At 40.1% G+C, this 26,668-nt stretch overlaps 1 protein-coding gene across 1 annotated transcript in view; it reads right to left on the bottom strand.

The window, feature by feature from the left end:
• Window positions 1-241: 241 nt before the first annotated feature.
• The window catches only part of LOC117289360 (ATP-binding cassette sub-family C member 9-like), a 35,936-nt gene continuing 9,509 nt past the window's right edge, over window positions 242-26,668 (bottom strand). The window contains exons 7-31 of the mRNA XM_033770460.1: window positions 26,205-26,367; window positions 24,544-24,584; window positions 22,787-23,023; window positions 21,548-21,736; window positions 20,534-20,609; window positions 19,494-19,602; window positions 18,664-18,753; window positions 17,979-18,144; window positions 17,001-17,138; window positions 15,897-16,119; window positions 15,122-15,333; window positions 14,230-14,393; window positions 13,256-13,325; window positions 12,608-12,765; window positions 12,134-12,226; window positions 11,079-11,181; window positions 10,102-10,215; window positions 8,583-8,694; window positions 7,434-7,561; window positions 6,068-6,146; window positions 5,523-5,631; window positions 3,236-3,336; window positions 2,812-2,945; window positions 2,130-2,192; window positions 242-1,337 (exon numbers count right to left, since the gene is read on the bottom strand). Coding sequence (XP_033626351.1) covers window positions 1,188-1,337; window positions 2,130-2,192; window positions 2,812-2,945; window positions 3,236-3,336; window positions 5,523-5,631; window positions 6,068-6,146; window positions 7,434-7,561; window positions 8,583-8,694; window positions 10,102-10,215; window positions 11,079-11,181; window positions 12,134-12,226; window positions 12,608-12,765; window positions 13,256-13,325; window positions 14,230-14,393; window positions 15,122-15,333; window positions 15,897-16,119; window positions 17,001-17,138; window positions 17,979-18,144; window positions 18,664-18,753; window positions 19,494-19,602; window positions 20,534-20,609; window positions 21,548-21,736; window positions 22,787-23,023; window positions 24,544-24,584; window positions 26,205-26,367 — 3,222 coding nt within the window. The 3' untranslated portion in view covers window positions 242-1,187. The remainder of the gene's footprint in view (window positions 1,338-2,129; window positions 2,193-2,811; window positions 2,946-3,235; window positions 3,337-5,522; window positions 5,632-6,067; window positions 6,147-7,433; window positions 7,562-8,582; window positions 8,695-10,101; window positions 10,216-11,078; window positions 11,182-12,133; window positions 12,227-12,607; window positions 12,766-13,255; window positions 13,326-14,229; window positions 14,394-15,121; window positions 15,334-15,896; window positions 16,120-17,000; window positions 17,139-17,978; window positions 18,145-18,663; window positions 18,754-19,493; window positions 19,603-20,533; window positions 20,610-21,547; window positions 21,737-22,786; window positions 23,024-24,543; window positions 24,585-26,204; window positions 26,368-26,668) is intronic.

Consider the following 26,668-nt stretch of genomic DNA (forward strand, 5'->3'; position numbering starts at 1 on the left):
TAATTCTTCAATGATTTCTTTCAACACAACACCCTCCAGCTTTGAAATGGTAAGGCCCTCGGGTAAACAACTCCTTATAAGGAGATTGCTGTGAGCGTCGCGCGTATCGCGTGATGTTGCACAACTGTTTCAGCTGGTGCTCTCAACCAATAGGAATGAAGAAACTGTCTTATATGCACAGGTGCAAGCTCGCGTGTCACGCCCATGTTATAACACTTTTTACTGGTGTTATATCATCCGTTCAAACAACACCTCTAGATACCCCTCAACCAATCAGAATAGATAAACTGTCTTAGGTATTTATGAATGCATCTTCAAAGGTTGGTGCATAACCTCTAGGCAAACGACATGCTTAATTTTCAAAACAGCACCAGAAAAAGAGGCCGACCACCTCAGACATGGGTCGACAATGTGAAGGAATGAACAGGACTGAACTGGGCCAAAGTATATAGAGCTGCTTGAGCACAACAAGTAGATAAGCACAACAAAATTATGCTTAACAGAATAAGGTTACCGGCCAAACAACCATTCCACATGTGCAAATTGTGATTAGTATCCTGCTCATTTCTGCTTAGCAGACAATTGTTAAGGAATGTTTTCTGCTTAAGCAGCTCTTGGGCAAAGGAGAAATTACTAAGGATCGCTGACGATCGAGAGTTGTGGAGGAAGTGTGTTGTTGCTGCCATCTCTTTGCCCCAACAGCCTAACAGCTCTGGGTTATAGTAGAGTAGAGTAGAGTAGCAGCTAGTTTGCGAGACTTCTTCACCACAAGGGAGACGGCATCATAGCTTCAAACGGACTATGTACTGGTAGTCACGGATTTCAAAAAGTGAAGAGAAATAATCTGGAGCCATGTGATCTTAATGAGTTATGGCATGGACCAGTGTGCGGAACTCGTTTCATTGGGCTAGAGACGCCATCTGGAAGTTTAGCCTAGCACATCTGTTTTGAAGTCGTTGGAGGCAAGCTATGTATTTCTTTGAGACACCATTCAGCAAACAACAGCAGTAGTCCAGCTTGGATAGGATCAGGGCACGGACTGCATTGTGGCACGCATCACAGTCAAGATTAATAGAGTACAGTAGAGAAGTTGAAATTTGTGTCTGACCTTCCGGCTTCAGTTGCTCCTAATCCTGGACGGATGATAACGATGATCTTTCTTGATCGGGATTGAGGGCGTCTGTCCGTCAACTAAGGCTTTGACTGCTTGCCTGGACGAGAGACGCAAACTCCCCGTCAGGTTTTGCCAACAGCTCCTTGGGTGACCCCTTCTCCATAATCTCCCCGTCGCTCATGACTATGATGGTGTCACATTTCATGATGGTCGCCACACGATGCTGTTATGGGTTAAGAAGAAAGAGCATCATGATAATAATATCAAAATCTTATATAGCGCACATATCTACCAAACAAGGTACTCAAGGCGCTGAGTATATACAAACTTTCAGAAAGATAGGTAATTGCAATGATGAATTCTGAGACCCAATTATGTAGCACCTTATAAGGGTTTACAAGGTGCTAGGCGCATACAGCAGCCACAGCCAGGAACACTGGGGTTACACAACACATGGGACCAATGACTTTACGCCGATCCGAAGGATGAAGCAATGGTTAAGTGTCTTGCTTAAGGACACACGTGTCAAGGCTGGGTATTCGAACCCACACTCTGCTGATCAGAAACACCAGAGTTTGAATTCGGTGCTCTCAACCGCTCGGCCACGACACTTCCACATATCACATCTGTCTGTGAATGGGCATCCTACATTGATTTGCATTCAAGTTAGTAGTTGAAAGTTTGCAAGGTCTAACCATGGAAGCAGTTCGACCTCAATGTCCCATCTCCATGGTCTAACGGCTAGATAGGAATAATTGAACCCAAGAACAATTAACTCTAGAAAGGCAAAAGAAAATACAAAAACAGAAAAACAAATACACAAAACACACTCCAGCGTTGAGCAAGATTCCAAACTTTTTTGACAGATTTCTTGACTGAAGTTCTGTTTGTTTTTAGCATTGACCATAAAGAAATATTTCGGTGAGGGACTGTTTCTTTTGGAAGTAAATGATAACTTGCATGAATCTTGTCCACAAAAGAAAAAAAAACAGTGACAAAAGAAAATGAAACTTACTGCAACAGTCAGGACAGTTTGGTCTTTGAAGGCTTCACTAACTACTTGCTGCAAGGTCCGGTCCTAAGGCACACAAGACAACAAAAATATATAATCCATCATCAATGTTATCAAACTGACTACAAAAGGCAAACTAGTCTGGTTCCCTCCTGGTATGATGAGGACCATTGTAAAGTATTGCAGTTGAACACAGGGAACATGCAAAAGACAGTGTTATAGGTCTTCAAGTATGACGTGTCATGGCCCAGTGGTTAAGAGCATCGGACTCAATATCTGGTGTTTCTGATCAGCAGTGTTGGTTTGAATCAAAGTCATGACGCCTGTGTCTGAAGCAAGACACTTAACCATGATGCTTCGTCCTTCGGACAGGACAAAAAGCCGATGGTCCCGTGTGTTGTGTAGGGCACGTAAAAACAAACCAGTGCACTTATCACAAAGAAGAGGGGGTTCGCCCCATTGTTCCTGACTGGATTGGCAGCATTTTGCTCCACTACAGCACCTTGTAAACCATTACGTGGTGCTATGTAAAAGGAGTAGGTCTCATAATTCAAACGTAGTCCCACATCCGCTGTAGGAAATTACTGATAGAGTGCTTAGAAACAACCGAATTAAGCGCAAAATAAATTTTATGTATTGTTGTAAGTATTTAGGCAAAAAAAGTCAGATTATGAGTTCAACCTACCATTTCTAAGTCAATTGACGCTGTTGCTTCATCCATGATCAGGATGTGAGACTTACGCAGGAACGCCCTCGCCAAGCAGAACAGCTGACGCTGACCGACACTGAAGTTTTCTCCACCTTCTGAAACCTGGAAATCTGATAAACAATTAAGTAGGATTTGAAACTTTGCATGGTGGAAATACGATATGGAAAGGTTTGCGGTAACACCATGTAATGACTATCTCTAATGAGTTGGGGTGGTTCTGAATAGAAACATTGGTATGCTCAGATCGTCTTCTGGAGGGCAATTTGATAAACAATTGCTTACTCATACATTGACCAATCATAATGATAACTTAACATCAAACATTTAGACATAGTAAAATTGACAAAGTATTGTGACCAACATTAGGGCTAGAAAGCTCATTTGTATAAGAGATACATACCTAGTCCGCCGAGTTCAGACACCAGACCTTTGACTTGGGAAATCTCCAAAGCTTCCCATAGTTCATTATCAGTTGTCTTTCCAGTTGGATCCAAATTTTTCCTACAAGGTTGAAAAAAAATGAAGGGAAAAAAATCTTGTCAACCTTGAAACTTAAAGCAATCGCACAACATCGGTAAACAGTATGGTCCAAAGGCCCACACTTCATGTATCACAACTTATATATAAAGTAAAAAACCTGTGAAAATTTAGGCTCACTCGGTCATCAAAGTCGAGAGAAAATAACAGGAAAACCCACCCTTGTTTCCGCACGTTTCGCCGTGTCATGAGATGTGTTTAAAATAAATCCGTTATTCTCAATATCGAGAACTGATAATTGTTTGAATGTTTTCTCAAAAAGTAAAGCATTTCATGGAGTAATATTTCAAGGGAAGTCTTTCACCATTACCTTCTGTAAACCCTGTAAGTTATTTGTAAATCTGTGACCTTTTAATTTTTGTTCTGTTCAGAAAGTGTCCACTGGCTTCAAGAAGGTGACATAAAACGTAGTTTTATACCACCACCATTTGTCTCCTTCCTGATCACTGTTCTTAGTTAAAGGAACACGTTGCCTTGGATCGGACGAGTTGGTCTTTGAAAAGCGTTTTGTAATCGTTTGTTATAAAATCGATATGGTTAGAAAGATGTTGTAAAAGTAGAATACAATGATCTACACAAATTAGCGTCGAAGTTGTGTGGTTTTCGTTTTACCTCGTCGACAAACACGGTCAGCCATTTAAGGGAGTCAAAAGATTGACTCCCATAAATGGCCGCCCGTGTTAGTTCGCGACGTAAAATGAAAACCGTGCAATTTTGAGTGACACTTGTGTGGATCATTATATTCTACTTTTAAAACATCTTTCTAACCATATGCATTTCATAACGGTTCCAAACGCTTTTTACAGACCAACTCGTCCAATCCAAGGCAACGTGTTCCTTTAATCTTAAACTTCTTCTGACTGCATTCTGCTCCTTTTTTTCTCCCCAAATCCACCTGACTGTTACATGAAAATATTCTTGTGTACATTGTGTTGTCATTAATTAGCCTTTGAGAAATGAGAGGCAATTTTTGCTATAGATTTTTTATCAAGTAATAAACCACAAGGGAAACTGTGTTTTATTACTTGATATTTAGAACAAAAACGTCACATCCCCTTAAGGCCGGTTTAGTCGGTCGCGCGACGGAAATCTTGTGGCAATCCTAAGACTGAGGCCTAAAAACCATGTCTTTTTATGATCGCGCGTAAAGATTTTCGACGCCCGACCATCGCGCGACCGACTATAACTCGGCCTTTCAGGTGATCCCCTGGCTACCGCTTCCCAAGTTGCATCGTAAACTCGGATGTGATCCCTGGCTAAATGGCAGTTACAGGTTGTATGGCTTCTGACTGGCACCCCAAACAAAGATATTGACAAAGTAGGAAGACTGCCTAAGCACAAAAATTTGCTTAGCATGAAATTTCTTACTTGATAAAAACAGGATTACCAACCATATTTCCATTTGTTGCATATTGCATGTTACTGGTATTCAGCTGTTGTTTGCGTATCTTGAAAATCACATTTTTGGTTGGTTACCCTGTTTTTTATCAAGGAAGAAATGTCATGCTAAGCAAATTGTTGTGCTTAGCAGCTCTATGAAATTGGGCCCTGGGCTAAACAGCTCAGTTGGTAGAGCACCGACACATTAATTAGAAAGTCAAAGCTTCCAGGCAAGCTCTAGTCATTTTTCTTCATTCAACCCCAAAATAATTTGTTATGATAAGAGTACATTGGATTTGAGCATTGCATGATGAGGTATCAATGTGGTTGGTTTGCGGTAACACCATGTGTGAATTTACTGGCTGGGTAAGAGTCTTTGTGATAAAGGCACTGTACACGTTTGGTAATTGTCAAAGACCAGTGTTCTCACTTTGAATATCCCATTATAAGCAAAAAATAACAAGCCTGTGAAAAATTTGGCGAGAAAATGATGAAAGAAAAAACACCCTTGTTGGACGAATTGGTGGGCTTTCAGATAGGAATAAAAGACTTCTCGCTAGAAGTCTTTTAATATTTTAGTGAGAAATAACATCTTTCTCATAAACTACGTTACTTCAGAGGGGGTCGTTTCCCACAATGTTTTATACTATCAACAGCTCTCCAATGCTCGTTACCAAGTCAGTTTTTAATTAATATTTGTTTTGAGTAATAACCAAAATCCTTTCCTTTAAGAGGAATTGTTTTTCCAGAAAGAGATGATGAGGACTGACCTGATGGTTCCTGCAAAGAGAATTGGATCCTGAGGGATGACTGAAAGACACTGACGTAGGACGGTAAGAGAGACCCGCGAGATATCCAAACCATCAATTATAATGGATCCTAATCAGGAAAACACAAACAAGAATATAATGGTAATGACATTACACACTTACACACTGCTATACCATTTGTTATGTATTTAAATGTTAACAGTTCTTGCTGTAATCTGTAATCTGTAGCGCAAAAGATTGCCGCTTATTACAGGATTTGGACTGGCTTCTTGTCACTAGGCATGTTCAGTGATTTAGCCGTTAACGACATCTGTTCCACAATGTTGGGTCATTGGTTCAAATACCACACGAGCAGTATTTCTGTCGGTTTCTGTTTTCTCAACAAGATACACTCCTTATCATAAATCAGTGCGAGGCAAAACGAAAAATAAAAATTCTTTTTGAGCCACGGTTCACATGACTTTTAACCAAATGGTCAATCAGAACAATAACTGGCACCGTGATAGATGACTCTATTAGAAAAGAATAAACTACTCAAGAATTACCTTCATTTATGTCAATGAGCTGAAGTAGTGCCAGAGTTAATGAAGACTTCCCACTACCTGTCCGTCCACAAATACCAACCTTACAAGAAGAATGCAAACCAAGATTAGTTGTTGTTTAATGCTCACAGAATATTCAATTAATATTGAGTGAAACTCATGCAAAGAAATACCAAGCAGGGCATACAAATATCGGAATAACAATTACACAACTGGAAGCAATGACGTTTATGAATGATTTGTGACAACAATAGACCGATCCATTAAGCTCTGCCCCATTGCGTATTGACCAATCACAACCCATTGCACAACCAAAAGTCTGACACTATAAAGTCCGACATGCGTGCGCGTATGCTTGGCGCGCGCGGCAGAGTTGTGCAGAATGGCATAGGAGAAGCTTATGTGTTCTTTGCTCACACGTGCGCCGTGGGCGGAGCCTAATGGATCAGTGTATGGTAGTCCAGCTGGCTAGTTTATTGAGATCCCACTGCTGTAATACAAAGAGTTATTTTATGCATATTTTGGGATACACCAAGTGAGATTACTGGTCTTTGACAAGTACCAAACCTGTCCAGTGCCTTTAAATAAGGGAATCAACGCGTGGTGAAGAGGTTTTCAATTAGTGGTTTAAACCGCCGAGGCGTTCGTGCGCGTATAGTCTTGGAGCAAGATTTTCTTGTTTTCTTTTCACACTAAACGCGGCTAACTCACCGACAGCGCCCACATCGCCCGTAATGAGAAATGTCTTGCACCAAGACTAGTGCGTAGTATCCGAAAACAACCATTTATAAACAGAGCTCCAGCTGGTCATTATCAACTGTTTAAACACACCCACATGACGCGCTCTCCACCAATAGGAATAGCGAAACTGTATTTATGAATAAGGGAATCAATGTGTTGTGAAGAGGTTTTCAACTAGTAGTTTAATCCCAACGAGGCCTGGTTCGTGATAATTTTACCGAGACGAAGTCGAGGTAAATTATCAAGAACCAGGCCTCGGCGGGTTTAAACCACTAGTTGAAAACCGATTCAACACACTTTGATTCCCATTCATAAATACCTTTTCGGTAAAAAACCATCAACACTTTTTGTCAAAAAGTAAAATAAATGCAAAAATTATAATTGTTCAATGATTTCTTTCAACACAGCACCCCTTCAGCTATGAAATGGTAATGCCCTGGGGTAATCAACCCCTTATAAGGAGATTGCTGTGCGCCTCGCACGTATCGCGTGATGTGGCACAACTGTCCTGGTCGTTGCTCTCGACCAATAGGAATGAAGAAACTGTCTTATAAGCATGTGACGCGCTCTCCACCAACAGGAATAGCGAAAGTGTCTTAGGTATTTATGAATGGTTTGTTACACATACCTTTTCTCCTGGACTGATCTTGAGGCTGATCTGATGAAGCACAGGTTCCAATGTGATGTCATAACGAGCCGACACCTTACTGAATTCAATTGCTCCGCTGGCTGGCCAGTCCGCTGTCGGCACAATACCTGTATGCACCAAGCAAAAAAAATTAGATGACCCCCATGTAATTTGGTTTTTACCCACATATCAATGTGTATTGAGCACTCTATACTCAGAACTTTCCCGATTTCTATGAAAAAAATCCATAGACAAATCACTCCAATGGGATTCGAACCCAAGAACTCTGCATTGCTACAGCAGATGTCTTACCACTAGACTACTGAGCTAGCCCGATGGCTAGGCAGAGTTTGAATCCTTAGCAGCAGGGACTGCAATGATTTGAACACAATTTTGAATGGTTTCTAATATTTTACAAGGCGGTGGAAATGACCAACAGTGGGCATTATCAAGGTAATGTACCCTATGGGATACACCACTCATGTTCTCCTGAGCTATGTACATGTGCCTTTGTAGGCCAGCAGCCGATTTCACGAAACTTTACGCAACTGCGTAAGTCCACTTGCGCAATGTTTATGGCGCAACTTACGCCATAAACGTTGTGCAAGTGGACTTACGCAGTTGCGTGAAGTTACGTGCGCCATAAACGTTGCGCAAGTGGACTTACGCAGTTGCGTAAAGTTTCGTGAAATCGGCTGCTGGTCACCACATGATTGGTTCTCAACCAATAATAAACACAATCTATTACCATGGTATAACAAAGACGTTTTTCATCATGTATAGCTAAATTATGAATGTTCCAAAAAAGTGACAGGATGAGGGAAACCATATCCCTAAAACTACACAGTGACAATGATGAACAGGACAAGTAAGTAGGATTTGAAACTTTTGTGGTGGAAGTCTTGAACTACTAGGTGCGGTTTGCGGTAACACCAAAAACAACGCTACTCAAGAACAACAAATTCACATGTTTTTTTAATTTATTACAAACCTCACCTAAAGATGAGTAAAGTCAAAAACATATATTTAGGCATTTATTTCAAACCAACTTTATACAAAAAACAATACCTGGGGCCCAGTTAACAATGACAACACTAAAAACAAAACCACCAAAAACAAACTCACAAACAATTACTGTACAATATTTACCGTGATATTTCTCTGTTGGAAGAAGTGTGTAATGCTCCACTCGCTCCACAGCATTCATACGGATCTCTAGCTCTCCATAGTACCGTGCAGCATAACTGATTAAATTGGAGGTCTGTATAGAGACAAATATTCACAGGAAATTTACAAACAAGTATTATGAAGGAATACATTTGCTCAAATTATCTACCTTTAACAAAAAACACTAACTAATGTTTTTGTCCCCTTTTGTTTCAACCCTAGCAGAGTCCTAGCTTTGTTGTTACTTAACCATTGAGAAGGACTATGCTAGGATTGAGACAATTATAACTCATTCCATTTATACCACTGGCAGTTTTGGTTCAGAAAACAGTGTTGATAATACAATTTACACGTAGCGAGTTTTGCAACCTCAACCAGCAGGTCAAAGTTGTAAATAGGTAAATCCAATCTCCAAAACAAAATCCCTTTTCTATGTTTTTTCCAAGTAATTGCGCTATCAGCCTGCATGGCCTACACATTATAACACTCGTTGTAGCGCTAAGGGTAATTTATTCGTCCAATTTAATAGAACATCAAAGTCTAAAAACAGTGTTGTCAATCGAGGCATCTCATATTGGAATAGTTTAAATGATTCTCTTAAATCTTCACCGTCTTTATCTATGTTTGTTAAAAACCTAAGAGCTCAGTTCCTTGACTCTTATTCATAGTCTCAAAAGGTGTAACTTGTAAGTTGTGTTGGCCTTGTCTCATATTGTCTTGTCTGCTTCCTTGGTCCTTTGTCCTGTCACGGTTCTGTGGTTTTATGTTTGTTTGTCCATAGGTTATGGTACAAAAGCGTTCTGCTTCACCTTACACCTACATGTTGTCATTCTGCCGATTATTATTGATTCATTGTGCACCAAATATATTTATTATCTCATGCTACTGTGCTACTTGGGTAATTTCAACTTATTGTGCTTTTTTTGTAATGAATTGCAGCATTGAAATAAACATGTTACAACTAAAGGGGCATACTAGTACTGCTTCTTAAACAGAAGACTAGAACACCCAGTTAGTAAGTTAGGTTTGTGTAGGAAGAGTCGTGGCCGAGCGAGTAAGAGCACCCAATTCAAACTCTGGTGTTTCTGATCAGCAGAGTGTGGGTTCCAATCCCCAGCCGTGACACTTGTGTCCTTAAGCAAGACACTTAACCATTGCTTCGTCCTTTCGGATGGGGACGTAAAGCCGTTGGTCCCATGTGTTGTGTAACGCATGTAAAAGAACCCAGTGCACTTTTCGAAAAGAGAAGGGGTTCGCTGCGGTGTTCCTGGCTGTGGCTGCTGTATGTGCCGTAGCACCTTGTAAACCCTTATACGGTGCTAATAATTGGGTCTCAAAATTCATCATTGCAATTACCTATCTTTCTGAAAGTTTGTATATATACTCAGTACCTTGAGTACCTTGTTTGATAGATATGTGCGCTATATAAGACATCAATATTATGATTGTGGTGACACCAACACTTATTATGAAAACATATAGCCCTTTATCAAATTCATACCCTTAAAGCCACTGCGATGGACAGACCAACTAGACTTGCAGATAGTCCAAAGATTGATGAAGTTACTAAAGCTGTAACGCCCGCACTCAGTACCATAACTGCTGATAAGATATCCTAGCGGAAAAAAAGTTTACATAAATATTAGGATCATAAATTCCCAACCATTATTGGGCAAAATTTGTCATTGGCTTTCAGATTTGAATCATTCCCACCCTCTAATTTTCAATGAAAACACCATACAACCAACCCTTGAGACAATTTCTGCATCGCCTAAAATGGGCAGTTCACTGCACACACAGCTCTGTGTTTCACTCACTCTGCTGCCATTTTTTTGTTCGGTTACACTTAAGGAAAGTCCTTTTTTTCAACACTGTAAAAAAGCCACTGTGAAGAGGTATACATGTCCATATATCAATCAATCAACATTTATTTCCATACAAACACAATATACAAATACAAGCAATAGGATATTACAAGACTGAAAACTGTATGGAGGCATGGCGCTTTGTATCCTTTCTTTGGCAAAAGGCGCGTTATAAATACGGTTATTATGATTATTATGGCCCATTAAAGCAAAGCTTGTAGGCTCGGATGCCTTTACAAAACAATGGACGGTAACTTCATATAGTATTTCAAGTCCTTACATTATGTGGTCCACAGTTCGTATGTGGACATTGATCACAAAAATTCTCTCAGACTTGTGCATGCACAAATCCAAAAAAAAATTGTAGACACAAAAGGTCATCTTACCAGTCTTGTGTTGAGCCAGAGGTCATTGGCTTTCGGAAGATTTAAATCACACTGTAACGAGCCACTGTGAAGAGGTGTATAAGTCCATATAGTATTTCAAGTTCCTACATTTGTCTGGTCCACAGTTCGTATGGTCCACAGTTCGTATGTGGACATTGATCACAAAAATTCTCTCAGACTTGTGCACAGATCCAATAAAAATGGACGACAAAACAAGGGTATCTTACCAGTCTTGTGTTGAGCCAGAGGTTGCATATCTTTAGATATAGAAACGCTGTACAGTTATCATTGATACTCCCAAGGAATGTGTTAAAGAAATCCCGCTCGTAACTGTAAGAGTGAAAGGGAGCACAAAGATACACGACTCAAAATTCTTCCATGTAGAATAAATCAATCCTCCGATTTAAATTTGTATTTCTTGAACCAACAATATAGAAAGGTTTGCGGTAACACCATGTAATGACTATCTCTAATGAGCTGGGGTGGTTCTGAAAAGAACCGTTGGTTTCAACTCGACGTTTCGATCAGTATGCTCTGATCGTCTTCGGGAGAAAACGTCAAGTTGAAACCAATGTTTCTATTCAGAACCACCCCCACTCATTAGAGATAGTCATTACATGGTGTTACCGCAAACCTTTCTATATCGTATTTCCACCATGCAAAGTTTCAAATCCTACTGAACCAATAATTTTGTTACTTTCTAGCACAGAGTAGGCCAAGTAAGGAAAGGGGAATTGATACTATTGCCAACAGCACCTTCTACATGTAACACTGAAGTGCGCAGGCTAGGCAGGGAGGAGTGGAGGGGCCAACGACCTTCAGGACATGGTGAAAGACTGATTGATTGACAAAGTAAGGTGCTTCCATACTTTGGTATTGATTTTTTAAATGGTGTTGGTTGTAATAAAACATCATACAAAGCAAAAGTAAACGTATCGTAGCCAGCGGTTAAGAGCACTGGAATCAAGCTCTGGTGTTTCTGATCAGCAGAGTGTGGGTTTTAGTCCCGGGTTGTGGTAGTTGTGTCCTTGAGCAAGATCCTTTCAATTATTGCTCAGTCCTTTGAATTGGACAGAACACTTAGCATGGAAGAGTAAGGGTTAAAGACAGTTTTTCTGGTTCATTGCAAGTGCCCTTGTTAACAGGTTTCCTCAGGCTTGCGAGCTACAGTGATTAAGTTCACTCATTAACCATCCTTGGTTTCATTACAAGAATTATATACTAAAAATAGTAATAAACACAGAGTGTAGTGAACATCATTTAATGATGACATTGTACCTACCCATAGGCTCTAATAGTTGACAGTCCATCCAGGGTCTGTGAGAAGCGAGCTAGGATAGGTGACCTGGAAACACTCTCAAGACGTTTCACCTCTCTAAACAAAGACCAGAAAGAGATGAAACTCGTTAATAGGCCAACATCTCTTACACTCTTCAGTCTCGCGACGATGACTAGATCAAGCTAATTGAAAGGTTGAGACCAAATTAGAACTGACTCAGCAGCAAAACAACATTCTGCTAAGCAAAACTAAGCAGTAAAAGATGACATGTGTGGTATGGTATTTTGGATGGTAACCTTATTCTCTAGTGAGCAAAATTGTTTCGGGTGTAAGCTACCTTTTGTGCTTAACTTGCACAAACCCCCATGAAAAGATAAGCTTTATAAAGTCACAAATTCTCAGAACATATTGTACTGATAACAAATAAGCTGTTGAATTAAAAATTGGTAATTAATTTTTCTTGGGCAGAATCTGTACCTGGATGAGGCCAAAAACAATTTGACCATCAGAGCGTTCATGACTGCCAGGGGGACAACAGCTAGGAGATATGCCGGTGCGATTATCACATCCAAGAGGACGCTGAATATGCCTTTACATACGTTGAATAACACCGCATCCAGATTGAGGAACAAGTACTGTAAAGATTAATGGCAAAAGGCAATGCATTATTCACCAAGCTAGTCAACTAGAGGGGTACGGTTTCAGCTGCGAGAAGTCAATGCTGACGAAAGGTGGCAGCAGACGATAAATTACCACAGACCTTTTCGCAAATACCAGTGCGCAGGCGCAGACTGTTGAATGAGGTGCATTGTGGGATAGATATGTATCAAATTTGGATACCAGCTAGACCACAATGCACCTAATTCCAAGCTTTACGCGCGCACCCCAGTATTTGCAAAAAGGTCTATTGTTTATGCAGTTCTTAGCATGCAGACATATCGGAGAACATTATATTAACCCGGCAAGTCTGCTGACACCCATCGCCTCCATAAATCTCATTACGTTCAATCATTCAAAATCAGAATTTTAAAAGGAAACAATTTTCAAAAGGGGCCAGCAAAATTCATCAACTGGGTTTATTTTAGTGAACTTGGTAACATATCATTTAAAAGAAATGCAACATACTTGGTCAATGTGGTTCGTGTCACTGGAGAATCTGTTGAGAATTCGTCCAATTGGCGTTGTATCAAAGAACCTTCAAAATAAAAGTTGTTAAAATGAAATAAAAATGAGATACTCCAGGAGGAAATCAAGAAGAAAATGCTGACAGACTTGAGTACATACACTTCTAACAATAATAATATTTAATATTGAAAAAATTCCTTCTATGTCGCAGACATCACAAAGTGCTTTACAATTAAAACCAATTGTTATATCAATCAACCAATTTCATATCAAAGTTATGATGGCATGGGTGGCTTGTGAGTTAAGGTGTTCGACTCACCCCACTGACCCAGTTTCAAAGAGCTGCTTAAGCAGAACAATTTCCTTCTAAGCAAAACTTAGCAGGATACCAGTCACAAATTGTACTTGTGAAAAGGTTTGGCTGGTAATCTTGTTCTGGTAAGCATAACTTTGATGAGCTTAGCTAATTTTGTGCTATGAAATTAAGCCCTGGTTTGAATCCCAGCTAGGGTCATGAGTACAGTTATGCTCTCCAGATATGGGATCATGGATTGGTTTATTTATGTTTGTTTAAATAAGCATACCGCCAAGGGAACTCCCACAAGGGGATATAACGCCAAGCTGGCAACAGCCATTCTCTTTAATACAAGCATTGCTTTAACATTTATGATTATGAACTGCACAAATCAAGAATTGTGATTCAGTATAAACTAGACGACAATACTTATTCTAGTCATTATGAAATCAGCAGTTAGCTTGGTAAGATTTGAACCCACAATCTGGTGACTGCAAGTCCTTCAGCCGATTTCATGATTTCTGGAGTTAGGATGGGTTCAATGTGTCCAAACTTCTATGGTTAGGGAACTTAAGTTGTCGCAAGTCCTAAAGACTAATCCAAAGTTAGGAAGAGTTTGGTGAAATCAACGGCTGCAGTCTAACCACTAGACCACGTTGATCGTCAGTTTTTCACAAACCTTAGAGAGAGATGTGACACATTGTGCAACAGCCCACTGAAGAGATTCCTGGTGGCATAGAACACGGCCATGGTGCGGCAACAGTCGCTTACAATGTTAGCTAGAATACCTGCACTGGACCATAAAGTGTAGCCAGCTATGTAGGGTTCTGCGTGCGATGTAGCCTTTAGGGTACAACAAAAAGAGATATTATTATTATTATTATTTAATTTGCCATAACAGTACAAAACAAAATACATTGACAATATACCCCGAGATGGGCAAGGGACAACAAAAGCAAATACATACTATGATCCGTAGATCTGTTGCCCCACATCTGGGGTACACAATAAAATTAATATAGATTTAACATAATATTGCATGGGTATCAGTCATTTTTATCAAGTAACCCTTTCTTCTTCATCAAAATACAACAGGGGCAACCACAGAAGGGGAGGGACAGTTGCAAGGGGGGGAGGGGCAACCGCAGGAACAACTGCGGTTGCAAGCATCCTCTTTAAACTGCGTCACACATTATTTTTACGCCTGTTCACCCATTACGCTTCGGAGTATAAACCAGCTTTTAGTGTTTGCACATAATTGGGCGTGGATTTATAAAAGGGGTTCCTAAACAGGGAAGTCTCACATGCCTGCATTGTATTGTACATTCCAGTGCGCATTTTAGGTGATAATTTTGTTACAAGTTTCGGGGCATTAGCAGTGTCCAATTTCATGGCTCCGCTTACTGCCCATTTCTGAGCTCATGATCACCATTCTCCGCTTGCAGGGTAATCGCCACACTTCTGCGCTAGCGAAGAATGCCTAGTAAAGTGGAGTACACACGCACACAAGCCAATTCTTTGCTAAGGGTAAGCAGAGCCCTGAAATTGGGCCCCGTTTTCATGCAACCTACATTTGTATTAGTCAGTCCGGCCTCAGCCCACTCAGCCAGTTTCAACGCCTTTCCCATCAAGCAGATGTTGAATATCACCAAGGCGATGACCCAGGTCATCAATGAGAAGCCGGTCTTCTTAAGTAGGTAGAGGTAAACCTTGTAGGAGACTGTACCGGTTTTACGCTCCTCTGTTTGGATGAGTTTACCATTTTCTCCTTGAGGTGTTGCTCCTTGAAGTAAAATGTGGTTGACAAATATTGGGGTAAGAAAGGTTGTAACTGTGAAATATAGATGAAAAGCTAATAGACCCTACACAAATGGCATGCAAAACTTGACATGGATTAATAGTGATGTACAGAAGATCGTTATCTTTCACCAGAACAAAATAACGAGCAGTGTTTCTCTTCTCGCAGTGACTTACAGGGCGCTCTATTCAAATAATAAAGTGTGATACATCAGGCCTGAAATTATACAAAGGCCACAGGGGCAATGGCCTCAGTGCCCTTGTTCTTGGCCTTGGTGCCCCTTCAAAATGTTCCCATAGACTTTAAGATATCCCAATGGAAGTGCCCATTGCATAATGGAAATAGCCTTGCCCTGTCTAAGATGAAATTCCATGCCTTATACATGATCATAGAATACTGCATATGAACATTCCATCTAAAATATTGGTAACAGAATTAAAAAAAACCTTTCCCTAACGTGAATTTGCATCAAATTACTTCTCGGCACAGCTACTCCACAATACCTTTGAAAACTTAATCTGAACTTTAACTCAAACGCCCAAATTCACCTTCCGTTCCAGTCTTGAAATCCTTGCCCTTCAGAACGCTTTTCCGACGTCCAACCCCAAGCGTGGTGTCGGTTTGCTCAGCTGTATATTGATAAGTATCCTCTGGTCCTGATTGGTTGGATACCAGTAGATCAGACCATGATTGGTGGAGGTCTGGGTCAGCCGTCTTGATCTCTTCCAAGGTTCCCTGGTGAGTTACTCTCCCACCGTCCATCACAAGAATCTGTATGTTTATGGATACAGAAGTTCATGAGCAATAACATACCTTCATTAAAGAAATATAAACATTTTGGCAGGACAAAACAAATACGTTTTTGTTAGTAATAATTATAACTAGTTCTTATGTAGCGCGTTTTACCCTAACCATATCAATGCGCTTTACATAAGTGCCCTTTTCACTGAGCCAATAACATTCCTTTATTAAATCTTTCTCATCAGCTCCCTGAGAAGTTTACAGCCATGAGCTGCCATGGCGTTCCGAAGGCTTTTTCATTTGCAACATGAAACTCTACCCTTGTAAGTACCCATTTATACTCCTGGGTGGAGAGAAGCAATTATAGTAAAGTAATCTTGCTCAAGGACACCAGTGTCATGACAGGGATTCCAAACCGTATTCCGATAACTTAACCACCAAAGTTTGAATTTGATGCTCTACACCACTCGAAATTACAAGCAAGAAATACCAAGTAATCAAAAACGGATTTTGTGCTTAGCAAAATTTAGCAGGATACCAGTCACAAATTGTACATGTGACATGGTATTTTGGCTCGTAACCTTATCCTGCAGCCTATTTCACGAAACGCTAGGATTAATCCTATCTTGAGTTAGGACGAGTAACCCGTCCTAACTTATGATGAGTTCAATGCGTCCTACGTATTTGGATACGAAACTGAACCCGTCCTAAGGCCACTTACACCACTCGGCCATGACACAAAAAGTAGATTCTTGTCATTTGATTGGAAATCCCAAATCACCGACGGGTGAAAAGGCAGTTTGACCAGTGATGAAAGGATTAGCTAACTGGTCCTGCTGGCTAGTCAATGAAAGATAAATAAATGCAATAACTAACATCAACTGGCAGCAACAGAGCTGTGTTTTCTTTACCTGGTCAGCTTGCTGTAGATACTGTAACTGGTTAGTTACCAAGATGGTCGTCCTGTCTTCTGTTCTCAGCCATCCCATAATGCCTATGTGAACGATGTGCTGACTGACGTGTGCATCCAGAGCAGACAGTGGGTCATCCTAGGAGAATGGTAGCAAACAAATTACCAACATTGCAAAAACCATTCCGTCCTTCCGTTACCGACCTTATTAATCTTCATATTTTATAAACTAAAAGTTTTTCAGCCAAAAAAAGGAGACCATTTTGAAGGCAGTCATTAATAAAAGAAGCTGTGACAATTGCTTGATGAAACTAATTAAACTGTTAAAGATATCCATGATTTAAATGTTGTTTAATGAGTCAAAACGTCCTTCCGTTACCGTGGAATTGCCCATAAGTCACTTGAACCTAAGTTAGCTCTGTTTGCATGCAGTGTTTAAAGTAGCACTATACATTAACCCTTCAGTACTCTGGTACCACAGCCTGCCACAAAGTACTATACCTTCATTAAAATGGTATCATCAATAAACCCTATGGCTTGTGTAACGTGGACTTGGTCTCCACAGCCTCCTGTCTACCCTCCTATATACAGGTACCACAGACTGCCACAAAGAATACCTTACTGGCTAGCATTGGTTATATTTTTCTGTTTTTACAGCTGATATCATTTACAAACCCCATGACTTGTGTACTTGTCATGTGGTATTTTGTGGAAAGAGCGAGTTGGGCATGAGAGGGCTAATGACAAAAACACGTTTTTGAAATAAATTATTTGACCAAATTGCACACATTAGTGTACTGGCTTAGGGACACTTACAAACAGTTGGCTTCTGACTGGCACCCACGAACAAATATATTGACACAGTAACATGTATGGCTTTTGACACAAGGGAGTTCAAGCAACTTCAATTCACAAAAGGTTGCAGCACAGGTCTAAAGCTAAAAAAACCACATCTAGCCACATAGTGTCTCACTCTTACCATGACGACAATTTTCTTGTTTGAATAGAGCGCCCTCGCGAGGCTGACCCTTTGCTTCTGACCACCGCTGAGGTTGACCCCCTTCTCTCCGATCTCTGTCAGGTCTCCGGCTGGTAGTTGCTCAAAGTCCTGCTTCAGGGCACATGCTGACACCACCTCATTATACCTAGAAGAAATTACAAGCAAGAAATACCAAGTAATCAAAAACGGATTTTGTGCTTAGCAAAATTTAGCAGGATACCAGTCACAAATTGTACATGTGACATGGTATTTTGGCTCGTAACCTTATCCTGCAGCCTATTTCACGAAACGCTAGGATTAATCCTATCTTGAGTTAGGACGAGTAACCCGTCCTAACTTATGATGAGTTCAATGCGTCCTACGTATTTGGATACGAAACTGAACCCGTCCTAAGGCCTTAGATTAATCCTAAATTAGGAAGAGTTTGGTGATTTTTTTAAGCAGTTCTATGAAACTGGGTCCAGAGCATAAGGATTGAAATGTTGAGTTGCGAAACCACTAGTTTTTTTCAGAACCGCCACAACACACTGTTAGATGGTGTTCCCGCAAACCTCACTAGATTGTTCTCCCATGAGGCAAATTTTGAAATCCTCGGGGAAGGCTTGGGGGACTAGAGTAGTGTGAAGAGGGCTATGGGCAGTGATGGGGTAAAATAATTGCCTACCTTGTGTCATCCATGGCACATCCTAAGAGAATATTATCCCTAACTGAGGCATTGATGATCCATGGGCGCTGTGCAACATACGCAATATCCCTGAAAGTAAAAGCAAACAAGAGATGTAAGAGATGTTTGGGCGTGTCCTGAGCAATCTAGTTCAACAGACCCAAGCTCTGGTGTTGTCTTTGCTACGTCAGCAGCAGAATGTGGGTTCGATTTTTGGTCATGACACTTAACAATAATTGCTTCGTAAAAAGTTAGGAAGGCAGTGCATTCTGCTCCACCAACAAGGCTCCTAAATGGTGGATGATACCCACGATACCTACATCCTATGGACAGTTTCAGCCCACAAAGTAGGTGGCAATGTGTCCCGGGTGATAGTTGATTTAAACCTTACTTTAAAGACAGTGGACACTATTGGTAGTTGTCAAAGACCAGTCTTCTCACTTGGTGTATCTCAACATATGCATAAAATATCAAACCTGTGAAAATTTGAGCTCAATCGGTCGTCGGAGTTGCAAGATAACTATGAAAGAAAAAAACACCCTTGGCACACGAAGTTGTGTGCTTTCAGATGCTTGATTTCAAGACCTCAAATTCTAAAACTTGAGGTCTCAAAATCAAATTCGTGGAAAATTACTTCTTTCTCGAAAACTATGTCACTTCAGAGGGAACTGTTTCTCGCAATGTTTTATACTATCAACCTCTCCCCACAACTCGTTAGCAAGTGAGGTTTTATGCTGATAATTATTTTGAGTAATTACCACTGACTTTAAAGTAGCCATCCGGCCTTGCGAGTTAGGCGATATCTCATAAAATTGTTTTAAAATTCCCACCTGTGCCGTAGATGTACACAACCGCTGACTGTTGTCATCTCACCCAGAAGGGCACAGAGGATGGAAGACTTGCCACTACCTACACTACCAACGATGACTGTCAGCTCACCTGAAATATGCAAAACAGGTCAAGTTGAGGTCAATCACCACATAGCTCATTATTAAAATGCTAGGCTGTATCCAAAGTAGTGGCTGTAGCTTGGGACAAGTTCACACAAGCGCTATTGCTGACCACAGTTCGACTACGCTATTAAAGGAACACGTTGCCTTGGATCGGTCGAGTTGGTCTTCGAAAAGCGTTTGTAACTGTTTGTTATAAAATGCATATGTTTAGAAAGATATTTTATATATATGACCCACACAAGTATCACTCGAAATTGCGTAGTTTTCCTTTTACTTCGTCGACCAACACGGTCGGCCATTTATGGGAGTCAAGTTTTTGACTCCCATAAATGACTAGCCGTGTTAGTTCGCAAAGTAAAAGGAAAACCACCCAATTTCGAGGCAAATTTGTGTGGATCACTGTATTCTACTTTTAAATTATCTTTCTAACAATATGCATTTGATAACAAACGGTTACAAACGCTTTTCGAAGACCAACTCGACCGATCCAAGGCAACGTGTTCCTTTAACCCAAACTATGTGTAGTCGATGATAGTTGGACTACACTAGTTGACTAATTGGAACCTGCCCCACTGGGCATGGTTTCATCCCTGTTAAGCCCGCTTCATACTTCCTGGGAATGCTTCGATAGAAGTGATTTTCTCTGCGCCACAAAGGGAAATGGAGTGCGTACTGATTGTTGCGTCACCAAAATTCGCTTCGCATGCGCTTTCGCAAGAAGTATGAACCGGGCTTTAATCAGTAGCAGTTTTCATAGTACAGTGCAGAGGTACATTTTAGTGCATGTAGTTGTCAAGGCCTACTTACTGAAAGGCAGAGAAAAGACTCTGTCTTTGATGCACACAAAAAATTAGAGGTTTAAAATCAGAGGTTTGATCTGGAAATATTGGTACATGTGGTAGTGACTCAATACATACCGCCTGGTATCTCTATATTGATATCATGTAACACTGCATCAGAGTCTGAATCCCATGTGAAGACGCCATCCTCAATCTGAAACAATTGTAAAAGAAACAAAAAAAAACGTAACTCATTAGTCTCCTTACAGTGACTATTAATAATAATAATAATAATGGCTTCTTAAATAGCGCATGGCGCTCATGGCGCTCCAACATTATTACCCCTGGTCACACTGGGCCTTTAATCATTCCTTAAACTATCGCAGTTCCCTGGAGAGTATACAGCCTTGTGCAACAAATGCGCTACTTGTCTAAACCAATCACAAGAACCATCTCTGCCCTCACAGATACCCATTTACCACTGGGTGGAGAGAAGCACTTATAGTCAAGTGTCTTGCTCAGGGACACAAGTGTCACGACCGGGATTCGAACCCACACTCTGACTAGAGCACACTAGTTAAAATATATGTTGCGAACAACCATCTGGCTCTTCTTAAAGCCATTGGACACTTTCGGAACAAACAAAAAAATGTTCACAGATTTACAAATAACTTACAGGGGTTACAGAAGGTAATGATGAAAGACATCTCTTGAAATATTATTTCATGACATTTTTGAGAAAACATTAAAACAATATAAATTCTCGATATCGAGCATTACGGATTTAGTTAAACACATGTCTGAAACGGCGAAACATGCAGAAACAAGGGTGGGTTTTCCAGTTATTTTCTCCCGACTCCGATGACCAAGTGAGCCTAAATTTTCACAGGTTTGTTATTTTATATAGAAGTTGTGATACACGAAGTGTGGGCCTTGGACAATACTGTTTACCGAAAGTGTCCAATGGCTTTAAAGCCAACACCACTAACAAGGTGTCTGAGCGGTCTTGTGCACCAGACTTAAGCTCTTAGTATAAGTGTAACTTGGTATAGGTGTACCTTGGTACAAGCCTACATAAGCCTACTTGCAATGGGCCTAACTTGGAGAAGGCCTACCCTGGGGTATGCCTTCCTTGAAACACTGAAGCCTTACCTTCACAGCTATTCTTGCTGGAAATGTTGCTGTATCTTTATGGTTATCTTCAGTTGGAATAATTTGCAGTTCACGTTGCTCTGCACCATCCTCTCCTCCCTGGCCTTTGCTCTCAGCGTCATGTGAGGAGGATGAGCCACCATTCCTTGTTGACGATGGCGCCTTCCAGGAGAGTTTCACTTGCAAATCCTGAAACCGTAAGATAATATTCTTACTAATAAAACGCACATTTTATATAGTGTCAAATCCATAATTTGTTTCTTCAAAAGCTCACAGGCACTTTGATGGACTTTGTTAAAAAGAAGGCAATACAAAATGAATGAATGGAAAAAGAAATTAAAAAAAAACAGAAGTAAAAATAAGTTAGGGGTATCTGGATGCCCTAAGCGCACACATTCGTGGCTATGCTGCCGCTTGAAGACATTCTGAAATCAAAATTATCGATAGGGCATTCATGTAACTACAAGCTTATTTAACAAGATTCTAAATAAATAGAAAAACATTACTACTATCAGCACTGTCTGTATGAAATTGAGTCTGTCCATGGGTTTGATGCTCTAATATGATATGTATTCATGATACTAAATAAATGTATACCAATAAAAGTTATCATAAAAACATGGATCCCTCACTGAAATTAGACAAATCTAGAAACCGTAATGATAGCAAACTTTGCAAAACTTACTAACATGTTTCTCCTGCCATCATCAAAGTCTGTTTATTACTGAATCATTCTTGACTCTCATACGCACACATTCCACATAAATAAAGAATGAAAACACAAACTGAAACTTAATTATAATAGTGGCTTCTTATATTGCTCGCATATCCGTCACTCAGTGACGCTCAAGGCATTTTAACATAGAGTATTTCCTGCAAGGTATGTGGGACTACGTTTGAATTATGAGACCTACTCCTTTGAAATAGCACCATGTAATGGTTTACAAGGTGCTTTGGCACAGTATGCTGTCAATCGAACCAGGAACACCGAGGTGAACCCCTTCACTTTTCGATAAGTGTACTGGGTTCTTTTATAAGCGTTATACAACACACAGGACCAATGGCTTTACGTCCCATCCAAAGGACCAAGCATCATGGTCAAGTGTCTTGCTTAGACACAGGTGTCACGACTTTTGAACCCACACTCTGCTGATTGGGACAGCAGAGTTTAAATCAAGTGCTCTTAACTGCTAGGCCATTGTACGCCCCACAAAATAAAATCTGAAGGTCCCTACTTACATTGTCTGTGACCCCATTATGGCAATCAGTATCTTTCTCACTGCGTGAAGACTCGACCTCTGACCTCATGAGGAATTTCTGCAGCCTTCTCATACTGATGAACCCAGTCACCATGTAGGAGATGTAGAGCGGGAAATAGAAGAGGGAGTTCTCATATAGAACGAAGAGTGATAACGATGGGAGGGCAACTTCAGGGGTCAGCGCACGGCCCGAAATGTAGGTGTACGTACCAAATGACTGAAAAGAAGAAATATAAGAAAAGTTAAGAATGGGTGCGTTCGATTAGCTTCCCTGGGTCGACCTCTGTCTGCCCCCGGTATGTACCAATAGCTTTGACATCATTCCAGGAGCTCACTCGCGTCAGCCCTCAGTGCCCAGCTTGTGGAACAGGTCACTTGGGGCTGGCCCGAGGTGCATAAGGTCACCATGACCGGGTGAGTGATCGTTGGATTAACTCTTGTCATGGGCTTACCCGAGTGAGTACCGTGGGGTCGACCCCAGGGAAGCTAATCAAGTGCACCCAATAGAAACAGGGTGTAAGTGTAGGTCCTAGATGACTTAAGGAGGGGTGAGAAGTAGAAAATGTCAACTAAAAGTCAAACAATTGCAGAGGAAAGCTAAAAATCAGCATAGATTCAAATTAGTTCATGGGTTGTCTGCAGACGTTTTGGGATACAATAATTGCCCGAGTAAAGAGGAATCACATAGAAGGAACATGTGTAATAAGAGACTTTCTGGGATGATAGGTGGCAGCAGACTAATCGGGTAAATCCATTGTTCTCAGAGTTATGCGCATGCTCAGAACTACGTAAACAATGGAAATTTACCCCGTAAGTCTGCTGCCACCTAGCGTTGGAAAGTCTCACATTCATTTGCAAACAAGATAAGATGAAGCCTGTATCTGTTGCAAGCGTGCAGTAATAAATGTACAATTCAAGCCTGTAGTTTTCAATTTATGTTTCCCATATTCGCACTAGAAGTTGTGATGGTGTTAAACTTAATTACTCCTTAGTTGGCCCAAAGCCTAGCAAGTTTTATGGGGATCGGGCTTTTTCTATTTATGCTCCAACTCTTTGGAATCAATTACCTATTGATTTGAGGACAATCATCAACTTTGGTCTTTTTAAAACTCAACTCAAAACATTTCTTTTTAAAAGATATTATCTTTGAATCTTTGTTTCTTTTATTTTTACTTATTGCCTTTTCTTGTGGTGTGATATTGCTGATTGACTCGCATTGGTGTATGTCATTGTTGTGTTGTCGTTTTATCTCATTGTTTGTATTTTTGTTGGTTTTATTGTACAATGTAATCTTGCTGTATTTTGCTTATCTCTTTTTAGCTTAATGTTTATAATAGGTAAAATAATTCTATACAGCGTTTTGAGATTTTTTTTATGTAAGACACTTTATCAAAAATAAGTTATTGAAAATAAATTTTTAATTAATTATTAATCTGTGAATAGTCCAAGCCATTCCCAATTTATAAAGAACACTTCAATCGGAAAAAGGACTATTTTGAAAAGGCAGCCAAGAACTTGACTAGGACAATGGAAACCCTGAAGTCAAGGCCTTTGTACTTGTTGAGACAAAAGCAAATAACCTGATGTCTTGTAAGTAAACAAAAAAGGGACACTAATCACGGTTCTCTTTCAAATAAACAAACAGATCCGTCAAACAAACTCTACATGCAATTTGTGTGTTCTCAGCTGAAGCACAATGAAATGATCAACTTTATAAAAAACAAAATTCAGACTTACTATTAACGTAATAAGGATAGGGCCGGATGATGCAATGGTGGCTATACAAAAGAATACACAAAAGAAAACACAGAAGGTAAAAAATAGTGTGAAGTTCAAATAACAAATACAACAAATACTGCAATCATATCAATGGCATGTCAAATTACACAGCAGGGAAAGTGACATATACATGTATGTGTGACATTCCATACAATTCTAACTCATATCAACTTAAAGCCATTGGACCCTTTCGGTTCAGAAAAAGAAAAAAAAAGTTCACAGATTTACAAATAACTTACAGGGTTTACAGAAGGCAATGGTGAAAGACTTCTCTTGAAATGTTATTCCATGGAATGCTTTACTTTTTGAGAAAACGGCAAAACAATATAAATTCTCGTTAACGAGAATTACGGATTTATTTTAAACACATGTCATGACACGGCGAAACGCGCGGAAACAAGGGTGGGTTTTTCCGTTGTTTTCTCCCGACTCCGATGACCGATTGAGCTTAAATTTTCACAGGTTTGTTATTTGATATAGAAGTTGTGGTACACAAAGTGTGGGCCATGGACAACACTGTGTACCGAAAGGGTCCAATGGCTTTAATTCAATGAATAATTTATAACATTCATTCAGAGCACACTAGTCAAAACAGTGAAAATAACCTGCAATCAATCAATCAATCCATCAATCAATCAATCAATCAATCAATCAATCAATCAATCAATCAGTCAATCAATCAATCAATCCATAGCCGAAATGAATTTTAAAAACAGTCAAAGGCGCTCAAGAAACTTACATGAAGTTAATTACAATACACTTGTTAAAAAAGATAACATTTGAGAAGTTTGTTAAAAAGATGAATAGAGCATCCTTGATGTAATTTGGAAGAGTGTTCCATTCTTTTGGTCCATAGCAGGAGAGTGAACAATCTGCAAATGACCAAATGAACAATAAGTTTTCAACATGGTGTACTCAAAAGAATTAACTAATATCTACTGCGAAACATTGAAACTCTAGGTGGTAGGAGACTTTGTAAACCCATACAAGTTAAGGTATATAGGATTTGAGGCATTGCATGGTGAGGTATCATTTATCAATGTACTGTTTGGTTTGCGGTAACACCATGTGTGTATCTACTTGCCAGGTAGAGTTGTTCTTAGAGAACTGTCTTGCTTTATTCTACTGCCGCGGAGTAGATAATCGGAGGTTCGGGAGACTTCTCAGTTCTGAAAAGAACTGTCCAGCTTTTTAACTATTACCAGGGCGGATGGTATAGAAAATAGGCTGGGACTACTACTTTAGCTTATAGGATCGTAATTAACTGTACTGCCACGGAGTCAGTTCTGAATTGGTCTCAACGTTTCGACTAGCTTGCTCTAGTCATTGTCAGGAGAAGGTTAAGGTACTATATAAATAGGTAAAATATCAAACATACATGTAGCTCTTCATCCCCGACAATAAAAATAACCAGTTCTGAAAGAACTGTGTTTTGCAATAATCCATGCATCCTCCTGAAGACGATCAGAGCACACTGATCGAAACGTTGAGTTGTTAACCCCCGGTTCTTTTCAGAACCAACACTACTCAAAAGAGATTTTCACATGGTGTTACTGCAAACCTCTCTTACTTATTCTTCCACCATGCAAAGTTTCAAATCCTACTTAGAACCCACTTACTTGATATTGCAAAGCAGACATTTTTGAGGAGGATAGCTAGTAGTTCCATTTTCCTGAATGATTCAATGGTCTTGCAGAATAAATCCTCCCATCCGTACATCTTGACGAGCTTCATGCCACGTAGGAGCTCTGTGCAGTACTTCAGTCTGTCATCAGATAAAATCTACAAACATAACAAAAAATACTTATCGATATTTTTTTACGGAAATATGGAAATAAATGTGCATCACAAGGGAAGCTGACTGGGTCAGGGGAATTTAATTTTTTTTAAATGAATTGGGGTTGAACGAATAAAAAATGACTAGAGTGCGCCTCGAACCAAAAACCTCCGGATTAACGTGCCGGCGCTCTACTAACTGAGCTATCCAGCCCTATGTTGGTGGTCTCCCTACAAGTCAATATCTTTGTTCAGGGGTGCCAGTCAGAAGCCATACAGTCGTTTACTGCAGTGTAGCCAGGGATCG

This window comes from Asterias rubens, chromosome 1, assembly GCF_902459465.1.
Source record: "Asterias rubens chromosome 1, eAstRub1.3, whole genome shotgun sequence".
Lineage (NCBI taxonomy): Eukaryota > Metazoa > Echinodermata > Asteroidea > Forcipulatida > Asteriidae > Asterias > Asterias rubens.